Genomic DNA, 20,754 nt, shown 5'->3' on the forward strand with positions numbered 1-20,754 from the left:
AAAAAAATCTATGAATTGCTTTAATCGATAACTGTTTTTTAAAACTATATTTTACCTCAATTTATTAGAGCCTTTTAAGTTTGAGCTTACCAAAAAGTAAATTTCGTTATGCATTTAAGTTCTTCCGCTTATCTTAGTAAAAAAAATAACTCCTAAGCTTATAAAACAAAATTAAAACTAAAATATTTGTTGCTTTCTATTTTTTTTATCGACTTGTATATATATATATAAAATATATATATAATTATGTACAAAGAATTTTTTTTTCGTTAAAATTTTGAACTTAAAAACTAACAGGAATAATATTAACACTAAAAAATATCACAATTAAATTAACTGAAAATTCGTTCCTCTTGGAGTTTTTTTTTTTTAATCCTGTTGATTAGAGATGAAAAAAGAAAAGGAAATTTATACAAGGTATTTGAAGGAATATGCAGGATCGAATTTCGTTATTTATTAATCTACGTAAAATATTTCAACTGGTACATGTTTAAATAATTGATTAGCAATTTTAGCGAATTCCTGTGCCAATTTCTTTTGTAATTGAGGTTGCATTGCACGCAAAACTTCTCCAGCATTTTCTTGTAAGAAAAGATTTGTTGCTCTTGCTACAAAAACAAAAAATCAAAAAATAAAAATTATACTTAGAAAGGACAATAATTTTAAAGCAAGATGCCGGTAAGAGGAGCTCATGAAATTAAAATCTTGTTAGAGTTATTTCTTTCGTTTAACACTAAACGTGATTAAATTTAATTGCTAAATTGCAAAATAACAAGAAATTTAGATTATACTCACATAAAACTTCATTGTTATTAAATGCTCCTGATATGCTCATATGTGCTTTTTTTATATCAAGATTTACTTTAAATGCATCAATATGAATAAATGAATAATCACCAACTTTTTTTGTTGAAAATTTTCCAGTTAAATTGCCAACAACACCCTCTATAAAATTGTAAAAACAGAGAATTTAATTTTATTTTAATAATGTGATAAGCAAAATTATATATTTTACCAAAACGTCCATGGAAATTTCCACCACCTGAAGCTGGAATTATTAATAGTACACCAGAACTAGTATATGCTGATTCAATTCTTAATTCTGGGCAGGAAACAGTAGCACTAAACGGTTCAGTTAATTTAAGATTTTTAACTTCAAAACCACTTGCACCACTAACTTCAATATTCATCATAGTAATTTTATAACCATTTGAGCCTTCAGTTAATTGCAATGTGAATTCATCCATAATAAAAGGTTCAATTGGTGGAAGCTATATATGTTTATACATAAAAGAAACAAAATGGTGAAAAATTATTTTTTTTAAAAACAAAATAACAAGAATCTTAAATTAATCTAATTTTTATGGTTATTGAACTGCATACAATCTTGTCATAGAACAAAATGATTTTTTTGTTGAGATTGAGATTTAAAATTAAAAACCGATTGCTCTGTTAAAAATATCTTTCATACTAGGCTTTTACATAGTCTTTAACCATGGGTTCATTAAGTTTTGCTCCATATATACAAATTATTATACATTTAAAATTTTAGTAATTATTATTTTACCATAATTGGAAGCTTTAAATAATCGCCTTTTAAAAAAAACTGCACATAATTTTTAATTTAAACGAAAATAGGTCCATGTCAACTCTGTGGTACCAGTATGAATGAATGAATTTAAGTGTCGTGTGTTAATTGCTACTCTGTTCCATACTGTAATTTCAATAGTCCTCATAATATATAACCAAATGACTTCCAAAGTTGTGTGGCAGGTACCACCAAAAGTCAAGAAATTTCAACTCGTTTAATCAGATATAAGGGCCCTAATAAAAAATTTGTTTTTACGAAATTTTAGTACTGTAGCTTCAAAAAACTTTAAATTATGACCAAGTAACTCTTGAAGTTGTATGGGATCTACTACAAGAAGTACAAAAAATTTTAACATTTCTTACCACACATAACAGCCACAGTGTAACAGCCACAATTGTAGCTTCAATAATTTTTGAGATATAGCCAAATATTTTTGAAGTTTTACGGCACCTATCCGAACCACTGCCTCCATCATATCAAATTTAAATAGGATTCCGGCTTTTTTTACTATAAATCATTTTTGAAAATTTAGTAAGACAAACAAATATGGCTAAATTGACTCAGAATCGACGATAGTCGATACACTTAGTCAAAAACATACACTTATGTCTATATCTCAGACCATTATTTCTTAGCGTTACAAGCGATAAGGCAAATTTATTATACCCTTCGAACATTTTTTTGTACGGGTATAAAAATTAATTGCAATTTCAATCACTATAATATCTGTTTGTGTGTATAATTTTAAATAGCTGGTATAAATGAAAAAAAAAATGCGAAAGATTAAGTTTTAAAAAGCTTTACTTTTAAGTTAAGTTCAAGGCTATAAAATACTAACATTGCATTTTGAAATTTTATATTTTAATTTTTTTGCTCTCTCTTTGGTGTTTATTGATTTTTTATGAAATTCACGAGATTTTAATCAATGCAATAATAGTGTAAGCTTTATTTTTTAGTTACGCTACGCGCCTATGGTTGTTACTTGTATAAATAAATGTTTGTTTATACTTATATACGGTGCATAGATTTGTGCGTATTCTTGCACACATGCAAACGTAAACTTTTATATTGGAATTGATAATAATTATATCTGTGCATATACAATATATGTATATATGAAACAGTTCGTTGGCCTAAAAATTAAGTTTATTCAATAGAAAACGAATTGTTTATGGAAAATATTGTATTGAACTTAAAGTTAATGCTTAAATTTTCTATAGTTCCAGCTTACTTGTACCTTAAAGTAGTTGCGTGAGGCTAACGCCTAAACTATACATTTGTAGCTATTTCAGTGTTCGATTTTACATAAATATTATAGGAGTTTTCCAGCTATTTATCAGGTTATTTGGATCTTGCAAATGTGCACGAACCTCACTGCATCTCATATAATTTTGGGATCGTAACTGATTGCTTGAAGCAGATAAGCAGATTGATAATTTTTTTATTTTAAATTCAAAAAATGTACATAAATATGTACTTAAGTATGAAATAGGTTAATTAACAAAAAGTGTTATTAAAATTTAATTATTAATAATAAAGTTTTAATAAAAATTTTCGACCTAATATTTTTCAAATTTGAAAATGGAGACTGTGGTTATATACAATATAGATGTACATTATTAAATTTCTTAACCTTTTACCTTAAAGCTAGCCTAAATCAACTTTTTATATATTTTAATTTTTCCACTTTTTGTAATAACAGTTTTAAGAACTATAAAATAAATAATTCGAAAATTTCATAATTAAGAAATAGTTCAAAGGTCTTAAGTTTCATTAAAAAAAATCGTGTAATTAAAATATACTTCAGAGCAATAATTAAAAATTACATACTTGTATTATGTAATAATTATAGATTAATGAATGTTTTTAAAATCAATGTTAAATTTTAAAGAAAATTAAGTGCGTTTGAAAGGATTTTTATAAAATAATACAATACGATTATTATAAAAAATTCAGAGTTGATAATTAAAAATGATAGTTTTTGGTATCTAATCTAAAATCATATGCATGCCGAGAGTCTTCCCAATTTTCTAGAGTGAATTGTCCCAGTACTGGTTGGGCTAGTAAAATTTAAATTACTATAATTTACGCAATTTATTAATAATTATAATACAAGTAGGATATACAGAATAATGCCGAATTGAAACGATAATACCAGCTACATAGATAACGGACAAAATTATATTTGATAGCAGTAGATCTTTAGAAAGAGATTAGATTGAACTCTATCTAAATGAAATTTAAAAAATTATGCTTTTTCATAACAAATTTACATCAAATATTAAAATCAAATAATTAAACTCTTATTTTGTCGCCATAAACGTGAATACGATAAAAAACTTGCTTGCAATACAATATTGAATTTTTTTTGTTAAAGTCTTATTATATTTATACGTCGGAATTCTTTCAATACTTACTTCAATTTCCTTAATTCCTTTTGCTAAAAATGGTCTTATGTGAGCAATTTCTGTTGTTATACATTTTTCCAAATCCTCAGTTTTATGACATGGTATAATATATTCCGCTGTAAATAAATAAAATATATATATGTATGTACATAAGAATGTCTAAAAATTTAATAATAATTTTAAATTTAAACATTTATACATTCATTCATCCAAAATTAAGTATACAAGCTGACTTGCAGCCTAAAAACATTTGGGAAATGAAAAATTGACTCTTAAATTTTAATTACATAAACGATATACATTATAATGACGGCGATAAAACCAAAGAAATAAAAAATTTAATTTCTCAAAAATAATTTAGAACACATTAAAAAAACTGTTCGTTTTAAAATTTTTAATTTTTTGAAAAAATTCAATTCGAGAAATTTATTCTAAATTTAAAAATTAATATTCATTTTTATTAATGAAATAATTTCTTAGTATAAACCAGATTAATCAAGGATGAAAAATAAATTATACAAAAAAATTTAAATTCATATATGCGTGTACATACACATAGATTCCTGTTATTCTTTCATAATTGTTACGCGGTAAGATTTCTTAGATGGTGATGGTATAAACATGCAGTAAGAAATGAAGAAAATTTGGAAAAAATAAAGATTTTTGAATGATATTAATATTTTCTAACGCTGTCTGGTTACTTAAAATACATTAGCAATAATTTATTAATATTAATTGATGTTATTTTAAAACTTATGTTTATTATTTCCATGAATAAATTAATTTTAAATGATCAAAACAAAAAAAAAGATAATTATTTTAGAACAGGAAGTAATTAAGACTTTGACCAGATTTATAAATTCTATCAAAAAACGAATGACTTGCGTAGAAATCCGAATTAAGAAAAAATCCAAATTCTTGAAAACATGTTAGATAATCAATTATTTTTTTTTTGTTAATTAATTATATTATAAATTTTAATTAATTTAAACTCCAAAATAACCATATTATGTACATGGAAACAGTTAAATTACTTCAATAAGTTTTAAATGTATGTATGTATACAAATATATAGAAAATTAATTTGCAATTCCGATCAATTTGTTTGTGAAAGAGTAACAGATCAAACAAAATTCAAAATTATTAAAAAATTATTAAATAATAATTGTGCAAAGCCAATAGCAGAACGGAACTGCATACAACGAGATCAAAGAACTGTATGGCCAAGGCTAGATCTACGTCACATCGAGGATGTGATTTCTCTTATTTGAGCAGACATTTAAGCTGTGATAGGGATTATAATGAGACATTGTCTTATTAGTGAATATGCCAGGAGAATGGGCAGCCCTGCGGGTGATTTCTGTAGGAGCTCCTTTGCATGCGTTCGGCTTCGGTGAGGAACAATGCCTCGAATCATTTTCCTTTTTACGGACTACCTGCCTGGCGAATGCAAATATACCTAAATGGTAGTCACGTCAACCTAACCTAACCTATAAGATGGCGTATAACTCTTAAAAGCATTATAGATTATATTTTTCAACCAAAACAGTTATAAAATAAAATTATAAATTTAAAAAAGAAATCAATTTAATTTCTATTTTCACCATAATATCAAATATTTTGATGATTTCAAAATAAATTAACCACAAGTGTTAATGAAATCAGCTAACAACGTTATTATTTGGAATTCAGATTTAATTTCTATTTACAATTTTTCTTTTGAAAAAATTTGTAAATAATACAAAACAAATTGAAGAAAAATTTAACAAAAGTGACGAGCAGTTCAATGAAATTTCTACATTTTAATACTGGCACTCTGTTATTTATGCATCATTCATAAAAGTGTATTTATTTATTTTATGACGGATACTCAAATTTTGATTTTTCTTCGAAATAAAACTGTTAATTTTTAATAAATAAAATTATGTTTATATTAAAAATTTAAATATTTCTTTTTTTCTTTATTTAATTCGCAATAAAATTAATAAGAAAAGAATACATAATTTCCAAATTAAATCCGTATAATTACATTCGGAGCATTAAACTGTGTGACCTTTAAATATATTATAAATAAAAGTATAGTAAATACAAATGGATGTACATAATAGAAATTTAACTTGTAAAAATTTACTGTAACAGATGATGACATAAAATTTTAAAATTAAAGTTTACGAGAAATCTTCCCAATAATATGCAAGTAATTCAATGTTTTCACATATATACGTAAATACATGGTTATATTGTAAAATTTTTTACATAATAATTTTAAAAAATAAACCATTCACAAATAATTTAATTACCGGTCACAATGGAAAATAGAACATATTTGGACTCACAGAATTTTAAACAAAATAAATTAATTAAATTCTCTAAATAATGTGAAAATAAACTAAATTTCTTAAAACAGATTTGACTTATATTAAAAATTGTATACAACTAAAATTTTATCACAAAATTATTAAAATTATGATAAAAAATTAGTTAATTAAATTTAATTTTTTAAAGAAACAATTATTATCTCATTATTTGTCGCAATATGTACTGCTTTTCTATTGGCATCAAAGTTCCATAAGTATACATGCAAAAAAATACCAAATAGAAAACTAAATTGTTAAAGTAGTTGACAATGACATTGTTTATATTGGATTTGTGATGCTACAAATGGATTTTTTATTTGTTGTTTAAATAAATATTGGATTTTTTTTAATTTACAAAGACACTCAGCTTTGATGAATGACTATATTGCAAACGAAATACCTATATGATGTATACGTACTTACATATACATTAAAGTGATAAAATTGGGGATTTGATCAATTTATTACTGACCGCAATTATTTTATATAGGTAAACGTCAATAAATTATTTTTAGAAAGACTTCTGCCGGTCTGCATAGATCTGTATTTCAATTTCGGCCGAACCGACTTTCATGAAAGTTCATATTTTAGTTTACGGTCATCGATTAGCTTTTGGGATATGACAGGCCTTGGAGATCTTTTTTATACGGGATGAATTTATATTAAAAACCGTACAAGATTTTTTCACGTTTAACGTTGGAAGATTTTTTCATGATTAATCAACGTTGGAAATGCTTATGTAACTCTTTTATATAAATATTAAAATTTCTATTTTAAAAATATTTTCCGGCCAATAAAAAAGGATTATTACGATAAATTAGGTAGATTTATTAATAAATATCAATTTTGCAATAAATATTAACAGGAAGTGGCCAAATTCATTTGTATAGAAATGCTCACTTTTTCTTAAAAAATATCCAATCGCATTCAAAAACGAAGTGTCCTATCAATTATTAATAATGTATAGTATCAGTTTTATTTATAAAATGCCATAATATGTATGTATGTGGTTTCAATTATTTTTTATTTTATTATTTTTTATTTGCAAACTATGATCTCAGATAGTAATAATTAATTGTTTTACACTTTACTCTGTTATACTACAATATTAAGATCATTAAAATGAGCCACAATTCATCACAATTTGAAACCGTTCCATAAAACTATTTTCATATTACATAAATTCATTCAATATTAAGGCACGTGCTTTAAATGTAATGTGAATTTATAGTATAGGATTATTTTTTATTGAAAGTGAAAGTCAATTGCACATTTATATTGTTAAAACTGCAACGAATGCATAAATATCATAAAATAATTGTAAAAACATAAAAAAAATAAACAATTAAAATAAAAACTTTAATATAGATATACAAATTTCCGGAGTGATGTAAAACTCTGTTGGTCTTGTTAACTCTGTGATTCTTATAGGGCTGCATGATATCAATTTCTACTATGTTCACGCATGTATAGTGAACGAATTAGTATAGAATAAATTAATTTAATATCACTCGGACTAATTGATAGCAAATGAGTAATTAAATCTGTTTTTCAAACATTAATTTTAAAAATTTAAGCCTTGTAATCCATTAAGTGCTCGCATTACACGCATTTTTGGGGCCTACTTTTGTGTATTTCAAAATACTTGTGAATGAACTAAAATCAAATGTCAATGCCACATAATTTTTTATCAGATTTGCAAACCATTCACTATATATACACAATTTATTTTTATAAAACTTTTTAAACTACAATTCAAAATAAAAAATTATTCTATTAATTTAAATATTCTATTAATAATACTATATTCGCAATTTAATTTTTGACATACTTTCTTATAATTTTAGATTTACTTGGAATTTAGTTTAACAAATTGAATAAAATAAAATTAGTGTACGAGTACATAGAGTATGTGTGCATGTATATGTATGTAGATATTTATAGTAACGTGACAATTTGAATTTAAATTGTTTGTAAACATGGTAGAGCTATAAATCAAAATTTGGTCCAAAACTTGAATATTCTCTTAAAATAATTCATCAAAAGAAATACTCCTACAAAATTTTATTAACAATTTTACGCAGGATTTTTAATAATTTCTCAAAGAAATTTTATGATGATTTAATTGAATTTTTAAGTACGAGTATAATAGACTTATCAAGTCTATATTGAATTATTAGTATTTAGAAAATTTGCAATAATCACAAAATCCAATTGACCTTTATAAGCTAGTGTCATGAGCAAGTGATTGTCAATTTTTGAAATTTAATAAATGATACTGCATTTTATAAGAACAATTTTTCAAAATCAGTGCTGAAAATGATAATTTTAAAAATTTTGTATGTTCAAGAAATTATTGAACCTCCCTGGTATTTCAATTGTACTATGCAGATTTTAAAAATAAAATTGAATTTTATTCAAATTACTTTAATATTATAAATTCAAGTGAGACTTTTATTAATGCGCTTATTTATTTTATATATAAATAGCGGCTCAGCATTTCATTCATTCATTATCAGGAATTTTCATTTGTTATTATTTGCCATTGAATTTACCAATTTATTGCATAAAGAAAAACATATATGAAAATAAGTTTTTTAGTCTAACTGGAAATACTTTTAACAGAAATCTTAATTTCATAAATTTATAGGTTTATTGGAATTATATTTATATATTGATGTTTGTATACCTTAATGTTTAAGTCGCTCATGCCAATTTTAGTTTTCTAATTTATCTTCTCTAAAAATACGTATTTCTTTCTACTTGTAATAAGAATATTTTTAGGACATTTGTTTTTCATACAAATATATTAGTATGATGTCAAACAGTATGCAATGTGAATATTTAATTAATAAGTAAACAAAAACATAAAAAACTTAAAATAATTATTTTAAGAAATGTTCTAATGTGTGTGCTAAAAAATCTAGTGCTAACATTCGTATTTTTAATTATAGTGCTAAAATTAGTTTTAATACAATGTAGACAAATGTGTTTTTAACAACCCACTTCAACATTCTATACATGCTTCGGGCATATTGATTTTGTAAAAAACTATTCTTTAAATTTTATAAATTAAAACCTAAAAATGTCAAAATTTTGCCGAAAACAAAATAATAATTATATTTTAATATTTATGCGATATATGTATATTTAAATTTAAATAAACATAAAAATTAATTATCACAAGTTTATTAAAATTCACAAATTAATTAAAAAAAAAAAAAACAAATAGCTTAAATTTCAAATCACAATAAATAGAGAGTTTTAAAATTTTATTGATTTTGGAAATAAACTTACGGGTCTCTTTCAATATGTTGGTTGCAATCCCACAAGCAATTATAGCTAATGATAAAATTATTATATTTCTCCACATGTTTAATAATTAAATATAGACTTTAAATTATTTCTAAAAAATATTCTTGTAATTTAATCCTTTCTTGTAAATTTTTTTTTTTTAAACAACACTGTGATTTTTTTCGCCAAAAATAATAATTTTATTGCATTACACTTAATATATCTCTAACTATTATCAAAATTAAACAACTAAATCTTTAAGTAATTATTTTATTAATTATGACTTTAAATCAATTAATGTTTGCGTTTAGATGTGTACCATAGCAATTTCAAACTAGAAAAATTTCATTAAATTTAAAAACATGTCTATATATACTCAAAAGATAGTAGCAATACCCCGCGCACACCTTTCGTACATGATTGTTATAGCAGCATATTATATAGTTGTAGTTGTGGCATCATAATTTTAAAAAAGAGTAAAAAAATATAAAAGAATTCAATATTTAACTCGAATGGTATACTATATTGTTATAATACTGTTATACTATTTATGAAAATAGCGGTTTGTACGAAAAAATCTTATTATAATGTGGCTTTGATATTTTTATAGATGAAAATATATTGAGATGTTTTTGATTGCATATAAGTGGTTGAACATCAGCGTATACAAAAAAACTTTTGTGAGAAGGGACAATTTATTTTTTTATTTTTTGTAAAATTAGAGTCAAATCGCAACACTTATGATTCTTATAATTTAGAAGCTATTGTAGGGAACGATTTTTATAATAGAGAATTATTATTTGAGTAAATTGTTTTTGCCTTCAACTAACTGAGCGAGCAATTTTTTTTTGCTTTGGTGATTGTAATTTTTTTCTAAATTTTTGAAAACATGTGTTTTGTAATGTGGTTATTTCATTTGTAATTTGATTATTTTCTCTGTTATATTAAAAAATACGTTTATAATTTTTATTTTAGGATATTTTTAAGTATTATTTCTATGCATATAGCGCGATAAAGTATATCTGATATACTTGAGATGTTTCTGTGTGTTACTGTCACTATAATGCAATTCAGATTAGCAGTCTCTTACGAATTTCCGTAGTAGTACTTTGAATATTGTGGTATATAATATGTTTATGATATACTACAATATCGACGAATTAGGTTTAGCTATTATTGAAAAAACTCAAACTGGTATAAATATTTTCTCCCCCCTCCACGAAAGCACGCTACTATTAAAATACTATTACTATATTTTTATTCTCTCAAATTGTAGGTTTTTCTCTCATTTCTTTTCATGGCTATAGGTATATATACTCTACATATACATACTTCCCTACATATAATTGTTTTTCTATTATATATAGTATATTTTCTGTTAAAGAATAAATTTATAAACATTTATAACTTTATACTATAGCATATAATTTTTAATAATTATGGATATATAATTTTTTTTTGTTCCACCTATCCATTATAATGAATGCAAGCGTAAAAAAAAATAAAAGCTTTCATTTTCGTTTGAGTCGAAGAGTTTATAAAAAAGAAAAACCGGTCATTCATTATTTTTAAACACTTGAAGAATATACCAATGTGGTGTACATTGGTATGATTGCATGTTGCATTATGTATAGATAGATGAAAATACAGGTGATTAACATTGTATATTATTTTATATGACAAAGTTGTTCGCTCCAATTTTATGTTATGATGATTTTAAAAATTTTAGTAGAACCTTCATCAATAAAAAAAAATTATAAACATAAACATTATATGTAAATTTGATTTTTAGTTTTAAAATAATACAAAAGGAAATAAAATTGGAAATTATTATAATAAAATATTGAAAGACTATTGGAAGTCTAAATCGAACAAACGTGAATTCAATTTGCATTAAAACTTTACCGGAACGCAATATTTTTGTCTTATTATTAAAAAAAATTTTAAATACATACATGAAATTTTTAAATTTTGTTCATTTTCGGGTATTGAAATAAATCTTTATTATTTTAGGTATTACTTCATTTGGATTTGATCTACCATAGTAACTTACCATTTTTAGTTACACAAAAGAAAGATTTTTGTGAGTATATTTTAATTTTTGTGAATTTTAGTGATTAAAGAAGGAACACAATATCTAGCATTAACTGAATATCAATTTCAAAATTTTTGTTTCAGAATGAATTCTATTCTAAAATTCATTTGTTTGCATATTTATGAAAAATTATATTTGCATATTTGAGAGCGCAATTGTTTACAATCTTCACCCTATACATTTTTTTTAATATTCACTTAAAATGTATAGATAATTAATAATATAAGATATAACGTATAGATAAATTAACGCAAAGAATAAAACAAAACAAGGAAAAATACAACAGTTTATAAAGAATGAACGATACTTTTGTATTTTCGATACATCAATTAACATATTTTGGATCAGAATATGCAATTGCCCATGGTATTTTCACTTTATAAATTAAAATAATTAAAATAAGAAATATGTCATTTTTGTAAACAAGATTCACCGTAATGTAACAAAATCAAGGTACTACTAACCTCTTTTATAAATCATTTGGCTATTTCCTTTTAAGAGACAAAAGCAAAAAATCTGAAGATGATTATCGATATTCATTAAAATTATAAAATTATGTAATAACAATATTGTTGGTTTTATCTATAAAAAATAATTAAAATGTTCAAGAAAATAATTGATTACCTTGTATAATATTCTGTTATTTAACAAATTAATTACCATAATTAAAATTAGCTCTATGAAGTATATTAGAAATAACGACGTTTATACAACATTAATTGTATATAATTCTATATATTTAAAGAACAATCGAGTTATTATTTAATATATTAAATACCTACTTATGTTGATACATTAACCCTATTAATCATTAACTATTTATTAAATTTTAATTACATATTGTATGAAACGAATTAATCAACAACATATTAGTTATTTAAAAATATTAAAATTTCTAGTTTTCGTTTAATTTTGCTATTGAAATTTATCTAATACTTATAAAGAAAGTAGCTGCTTTCAAAATTTTTCAAAAATTAAATTTTACACTCGGCCATATGTCATGTAAAATTCTATGTATAATAAACTTCAATATTTTGTATATACAATTTTAATTCAATATAAAATTGCGAATGACTTGAAATTTAAAAATTGCTTTGATTTTGGAAATATTCTTGAATAAATTTTCTCAAATTCGTATTAAGAATAAAATATATAGGCTATAGTCCCAGGTAATAAAAATAATCATATTGTCCGTTTATTGCACCACTGACATAACTCAAAATTTGCTCATTTGAGAAAAACGAAATTTAAAGTATTGAAGTTAATTTATTTTTCTCGTTATATAGCATTATTTCATATTTTATTGTACGTTAAGCAATAATTTTCAAGTTAGAGAGAAATGGTGTTTTTGCATAGCAAATGAGCGATGTGCAAAATCAAGTTTACGAGTACATATTATGTATGGGAAGATTTTTTACATTTGATTTATATTTGTGTAATATTAGCAAAAAAATTCAAAAATATGAGAAATTTATTTTTTGCAATTTGTTTAGAAACCACTATGGACCTAGATTTAAATCTAAAATTTAGATTATTTTTTAGACTTTTTTTTAGACTCTTCTGTAGTCATGTTTTAAATTAAAGTACTTTAATTGCCATAAAATAAATGTAAACCAGGTAGTTAAATTTGTTTTTAAAATTTAATGGAATTAGGAAAAAAAAACCCTGCAAGTTTAATTAAAATTAATTACTTAAATATTTTCTAAGTGTTATGGGTTTTCTGATTTTCTTTTTTAAGAAATGTGAAACTTGTACAAAAGTTGTAAAATTTTTTAATTAAAATTTTTTTTACTACTTTTTTTTTAAATTTATTATTATCTTTTAAACGTTCTTGAATTCAAAGTTTGATAAAATAAATTATTATTCTAAAATTGTATTCTACAATAAAATAAAGTAAATTGTATACATATACAGGGTCTTTCGGATAAGGTGGCAAATAACTTCAGGGATAATTAATTGGTAAATAATTTCAGGGAATTGTCTGTGAAACCAGTCCCCAATGGTTACTCTACGTCTCATGGTTCCGAAGTTATAAGCATTTATTTATATTCAAAAATAATCTGGTAACTTTTTTTTCAACAGGCTGTAGCTTGAAAACGAGTACTCCTGCACTTTTCCACCCCAGGCCCATACAATTTTTTGCTGGAAATTTATCAAAGAATCATCTCCGAAATTATTTCATCCTGTATCTTAAGTAGAATTGTAAAATAAAACATTAAAAACCTTGTATATTTTTAAAAACTGAATATAATTCATATTTAGAAAAATATAATATATATGAGTACGGTTAAAAGAACTAGAAAAAAATCTAAAAAACCTGATTTATACTACTTGTATAACAAATATTCATTTTCAATAACAATTTTAATATATACGGTCAGCAATACCGTTAAAAACACAATTATTCATCAGAGTAGTAAATCATGATGAAATTTCTTTTTATGTAATCCGAGAAATTCAAATATAACCAAACAAATTTAACTTACCAAATTAATTATACTCTTATATACATACATATATTAAGTTTTCGTATAATAAACTTAAAATTTATTTGATTTTGTTTACAATTTTTTCCATGTATTTTTCTTAACATTACGTAAAATGTCCTTGAAATATAAAGCTGGTCAATTTTAAGTGTGAAATTTCAATTATTTTAAGAAGATTATAAATCTCTAAATAAAATACTTGAGAAAATATAGAAATTAAAATGAAATCTCTTATATTATTACATATATGTATACAATTATCTTGCACTTTATTTAAAATTTTGCAACCGAATGCTTAATAAAACTTAATGCTTTCTATATACGAGTATTAAACTATAGCATTTGTTAGGTATAGAAATATAAATAAGTAAGCATATAGCGTATATATAAATAAATGTATCTTCTTCAAATGTTGACAACAGTTAAAATACTTGAATAGATCTTGCAGTAATCCAATATTAATAACTCTTATCGTTGATTACTTTTTGGAAATTAAACGAATAATTTTCTTTTATTAAAAAAATTTAATAATAACAAATTATTTATTGAAATATATGTAAGCATGGTTCACGTAAAATTAATGTTATATTTTGAATATCTTGTGTTATATGTTGTATTTTCTTAGGTGATTACTTATGAAACGGATTTGATGGCGCATTTTTTTGGTTTTATTCTCGATACCTTTGATGATCTCTTACTTTGAATATCCCCAATAGAATACAATTTATTTTCATGCTGAAACCATTGTAATTTTAAAATTCGTATACCCGCAAATCAAATATATTAGTACAGGTACCCAAAAAGAAAAACAGATGAGTCTAAGATCTATATGCTTGATCTTAAATATTTTCTTTCCTCCATTCCCGGTGGGAACATACGATCTACAATAAATCTTCTGAATTGCACTTTGTTTTTGATCAACATTTTTCATTTGATTCGAAATGGGTTCTAATCTAATATCTGTCTGGCTATCGTCTTATTCAAAGAAGGCGGTCGGAGCGCTGGAGAAGTCTTCCGGGGCTGCGACAAGCCAAGGAGCTATGACCAGGGAGGTTATGACCAGAAGCGATTTAAGAAAATTATAGGTATGGGCAAGAACCAAGTGAGAGTCCTCACCGGCATTTTGACGGGTCACTGCAGGCTTAGGGGACACCTCAGTCGACTGGGCTTGGAAAATGAGGATACTTGCAGATTCTGTGGGGAGTATGGAGAGACCTCGGTGCTGGGGGAGTGTGATGTTCTTGCATGTAGGAGGGGGGAGGTGCTGAGAGGCTTTGCTCTAACGGTGGCGGAGTTACGGTCTTCTGGTCCTCACAAGTTGCTTGAGTTCATCAGGAGGGTGGGTCTCGAGCGTGTGTTGTAGGGCATGCCCCGCACTCGGGTGGGGTAGCACAATAGATCCTTATACGTGGTCGCGGTGCACTGTTGCCCCCGTTGTACAAATCTGCAAATCTACAATCGTCTTATTCAGCCTCCGTAACGTTTGTTCCAGTCATCTAGACTTTCTTTCTTTTGTAGCAACATTTTTAGGTTTCTAGTCATAGTTCATTGTTTGTTATTGTTCTGGGCCAGAATATTTCAAATATTATTCTTAGGTATCTGTTTCACAATCGATTTTACACAGAAATTGAATATACTAGTTTTATTATCACGGGGGACGACTTCCATACAAAAGCCGGACAAAAGCAGTCATTGCTTTCGATAATCTTTGACATACATACATATGTCTTGTTTCTTTACTCCATCGCCTGCCACGATCGCCTGCCAAATGCTGTACGTACATTTAAATTTTAATTGTACTGAAATTATTTTAAAAATACAAATATTCAGATATGGCTGTTATTGACGTATAATGCCAATTAATTTTTTTTAAGCATAAAGAATTATTCAAACTTCAATTAAACAAAATTATTTTTGACAAAAAAATTTTTTAATAATATTTTTATATTGTCGATTTGAAGTATGGTTAAAGTGTAGAAAATTTTACATAAAATATAAATTTAACTTATATGAAAGGTGGCATGAAATAAAGTATAAAAATTTGTAGATCACTATAATCGATTCGAAATGTTTTTCTTAAAGAAAAAGGTTGCTTGATTTTTGTCAATTTTTCGCACGAGGCACAATATTTATTCACATGATTAGAGAATCACATGCCCATAAAACAACAACTCTGTATTGTGGAAAAAAATTTATTGTAAGTAATTTTTAATAAACTGAAATCAACCCAATTTTTGAAAATAATTTTGTAATATGCTCGGATTGGCAGATTTTCTGGATTAAATTTAATGTTAAGATTGCTAAGATGTTTGTACACTTTCGTAAACAAATGCTTTGAGAATGAACTTATTGAAGAGATCATTTCTTACTATATAATGATATTGATCGTCATTACTAAAAAGAACCAGAAAAAAAAAATTAATAATTAAAGCGAAAAATCAAATTCAATTTATAATAAACCAGATTTACACAGATCACACATAAATATAAATATACTCTCAAGATAAATAAGTACAAAAATTCAATGTCAAGTTTAAGTAACTGGAAAATAAACAAAGTTAAGTAACGTAGAAAAAAACAATGTCTATTTTTAATCCTAAAGTAAAGGTAAGTTGTAAAACACGTTATCTCATTAAAAATTAAGTTCAAAATAAGTTATCCAAATTAAAAATAAAAAATTTATAGAATAATGAAAAGAAATTCAAATTTAATATTGTTTTTAATTATAAATTAATTAATGTTTTCAACTTGCCAATATGGAAAAGAAAAGAAAACAAGTTCAAGAACTTTGTAAACACTCATATTTTATATACATAACATATATACATAAATATATTTTAATAAAAACTGTTACATAAATATTTGCAATTGAATCATAATTTTATACACATATAAAATATTAGTGTGAATGCACTTTGACCTCGTATTTATTACCAAAACAGAATTTATGAAAAATTACATGGTTTTTGAAGAATTACTTTTAAATGAGAACGTACTTTTAAATCTGTATTGATACCTAATTAAAAAAAACCAAGTTAAAAATTTGATATGAACGGCATATAGACGGCACCATTCTGTATTTTCTAATTTTATTAGTATTTTCGAAAATGTGAGTTGGGACGCTGATGTAAATTTCTTCAAAAAATTTTTCTGTTCATTCATTAAACAATAAACTTGGAAATTTGGTTTAGTATAACTTTAATTTCTGAAGTCTAAAGTACCCCAATATAATCTAAATTGCTAAGCAAATTCAAACTTTCCAAAGGAAATGTATATAAATATAAATTTTTATTGTTCTATAGAAATTCAATGGAAAATATGTAACAGATACCTGGATTAAAATAGTTCTATTTATTTTCACAAGAATTAGTAGTCAATAAAATGACGACACTATCTGTCACAAACTATGTGATAATAAAATACAAACAAATTTGGTAATGTGGCCATTATTTTCAGTAAAACTTTTTTAGATGGTATGGGTTTATATAGTAACTACCATATATGTATATAAAATAGCACTAAATGTATAAGAGCAAGAGATTGTTTTAAACTGTGCGTCAATTATCTTGGTCATTTAAAATCATTTATTCGTACGGGTATCACAGAGTTGACACGGTCAACTATATCTATTCTCATTTTTATTAAAAACTAAATATTTCACCTTGCAAATAAAAGCTTCGTTCCTTAATTCATAACCATATATATAGTACATGTATAACATGTACGTCTCTGCTAAGAAACTATATTGATCTCGTGACTAAAATATTCAATGAAAGTGTTATATGATTTTGGTGACAATTTAAAAGAAGTTTTTTTTTGCTTCTTCTACATTTCCTACTAAATATGCATATTTTACATAATCATAATTGTGTATGTATATAAAACAAAATTATGCGTATATTTACAAATGTAGGTTTTTAAAACATTTTACGTCTATAGTGAAAAGAAATTCAACTTTATACATTTATGTATGTGAAGGTTAAAGAATTTTTTACTTTTAATTTAAAAAATTAAAAGTAAAAAATTCTTTAAACTTTTAATTTAAAATTTTCATCAACATTTTTTATATAATATGTACATTAGCCTAAATATGTATATGTTTATTTAATTTGAGATTTGTTGGGATTTTCGGAATAATTTGAAAAATTCTATATACAAATTATGAATTTGCATTGTAAAGGTATACATAACATAATTTAATAATTCAACATATTTTAACATAAATGTCGGAAATTAATTTTTTTCACAAAATTAATTATGGTTATAACAGATGGATTTTTACATAATATAAATAAATTTATTAATGTAATATAAGAATAACGGTATTCAATAACAAACAATGCATTAAAAAATAAAACCTTAAAAAATAAGACGTGAATGATTAAAAAATTTAAATTAAGTAAAATTGAAAATATTTTGAGTTCTTCAAATATGTGAACACATATACATATATACATACATATCATGTAATTTTGGAGATAATATCGAATATTTGAAGTTTGTTGAACTTTTATAATTTTTAATATAGAACAATTTTTGCTTGATTTTTCAATTGTTCCGCGGTCTCTTCAAAAAAAGAAAAATAATGGAAATAATTGATATTTATTAATTATTATATAAATTAGCAATGGTTGTTAACCTGTTTTACGTGGCGGTAACTCGAAATTCTATTTTAAAACATGAAGGCACACATTTAAATTTCTTACTCATATTATAGAAAAATTTTTTTTCAAAACATTGAAATGAATCATGCCGAATATTATTACGTAAAAGTAGATTTATAAACTCATATAAATATTTATTATTTAAATTAATTGTCATGCAGAAGGGTTATATAATATTACTTGCTTTATTTCACATAAAATGACCTTAGACCTATGTACGTATTTCATAGAACAGCACCTTTTTCAAGAAGCGTATAATATCTTGGTTGCGTATGTACTAGAGCATAAAATTTACTCTCAAGAAGAAAAAATATTAAAAACTTTTCTTAAATTAATAAATTTTTATTTTTTATGCGAAATTATTTTGCAAAGAAGAATTAATTAAATCAAATAACAACAAGAATCGTTATTTGGGTCAATATATAACAATTAATTTCAATTCTGCCCCATTTTTTGTCCAAAATAGCTAATTTACAAAAAAAAAAATTGATTTTAAATCAAATGAATTCAAATTGGTCTAATAACAAAAAATAACTTTAAATTTTAAATTAAGTAGCAAAAAACAAAAAAAATTAACCGGGAAATTAAAATTCTCAAGGAAGTTTTCATTTTAAATTTTCAAGAATACCAACTTTAATACGTTCAAAATATTTGACTTTTTACTTGAACTTTTTAATTGCAATAATAATTTTATATTTTTTTTTTTATTTCATCTTCTTCTACATATATTTAAAAATATGCTAATAATTTTATAAGTTAAAAAAAAAAAATTCAACTTATCAACTAATATTTTAAAAAAATAACAGCAAAAAATAAAAACATTTTCTGCTTCCTTGAAGTTAAACTTAAACCAAAGATTTTTATGTTGCCGGTAACCAATTGAATTTTTTGAAAACTCGAATGCAAATCTTATTCAAAATTGATTTCCAAAGGTCAGAAAACAAAAAAAAAAATTCTTCATTTAATTTGTTTTCTGTTTTAAGTTTTTATTTTTTTTTTTCTTATTTTTCATAATTCAAATCAAAAATTAATAATTTTTTGTTTTGTTTTTTTAATTTTATTTATAAATAAAAGTTCATTTAACTTTTAACTAATGATTGGCCATTAACTAATCACCTACATAATTTAAAATGTGCATATATGCATTAAATTAATTTAACAAAAAAAAATTATAAAAACGCAACCTTTAAAGCTTATAACGGTGGCGGTGTTTAATAAAATTTTTTACACAAATTTATAAGAAGGTTAAAATTGCGTTTGAAAGAGAAATTATATTCGGTTTCATCGACTTGATCAAATGAAAAATTCATATTGATTGAAAAGGTGACAAATTTTAACAGTGATATTTTTGTAATTTGTCTAGTATTTCTATGATTGCATTTCTAGTTTTCCCAGTTTGCATTCCAGTTTTTCATTTTTAATTTATACAACAATTATTAATATAATATAATATTATTTTTTATTTATAGCTAATTTCAGCAATTATAAGGATCATAATAAAATATTTGCTTGTGTGAAATTTTTGATATTACAGCTTCAATATACTTCTGAGATATAGCCAAACAATTTTTGGAGTTGTTGGGCAGGTACCCAAACCACTGCCTCGATGACATCCAATTTAATTAGGGTTCCGGCATTCACTATTATAAATCTTTTGTGAAAATTTGGTGAACTTAGTTAAATTAGTTATTGTTGAACGGACGAACATGGTTAAATCGACTTAAAATTCAACGTTGATCAAAAACATACACTTATGCCTATATCTCAAAACATTATTTCTGAACGTTACAAATGGCAAGGCAACTCTTCGAAAACACGTTCATATAGGTATAATAAATTTAGAAATTATACTTACAATA

General features: G+C 24.4%; 1 protein-coding gene across 1 annotated transcript; it reads right to left on the minus strand.

The window, feature by feature from the left end:
• Window positions 1-303: 303 nt before the first annotated feature.
• Window positions 304-9,851, minus strand: LOC129614083 (uncharacterized). Its single transcript, XM_055528471.1, has 5 exons — window positions 9,654-9,851; window positions 4,009-4,115; window positions 1,016-1,271; window positions 796-945; window positions 304-608 (listed from the first exon to the last, which is right to left on the minus strand). The coding sequence occupies exons 1-5, from the start codon at window positions 9,727-9,729 to the stop codon at window positions 457-459; spliced, it is 741 nt and encodes a 246-aa protein (XP_055384446.1). The 5' UTR covers window positions 9,730-9,851; the 3' UTR covers window positions 304-456.
• Window positions 9,852-20,754: the final 10,903 nt, after the last annotated feature.

Source organism: Condylostylus longicornis, unplaced genomic scaffold (genome assembly GCF_029603195.1).
Source record: "Condylostylus longicornis isolate FDR11 unplaced genomic scaffold, ASM2960319v2 ptg000100l, whole genome shotgun sequence".
Taxonomy (NCBI): Eukaryota; Metazoa; Arthropoda; class Insecta; order Diptera; family Dolichopodidae; genus Condylostylus; species Condylostylus longicornis.

Bases quoted from the DNA above. Each gene is read 5' to 3' on its own strand.
- LOC129614083 (XM_055528471.1), bottom strand. From the start codon at position 9,729: ATGTGGAGAAATATAATAATTTTATCATTAGCTATAATTGCTTGTGGG. The intron at 946-1,015 runs GTAAAATATATA...ACAATTTTATAG, and splicing joins AAATTTCCATGGACGTTTTG to AGGGTGTTGTTGGCAATTTA. The intron at 609-795 runs GTGAGTATAATC...TTGTTTTTGTAG, and splicing joins TAATAACAATGAAGTTTTAT to CAAGAGCAACAAATCTTTTC.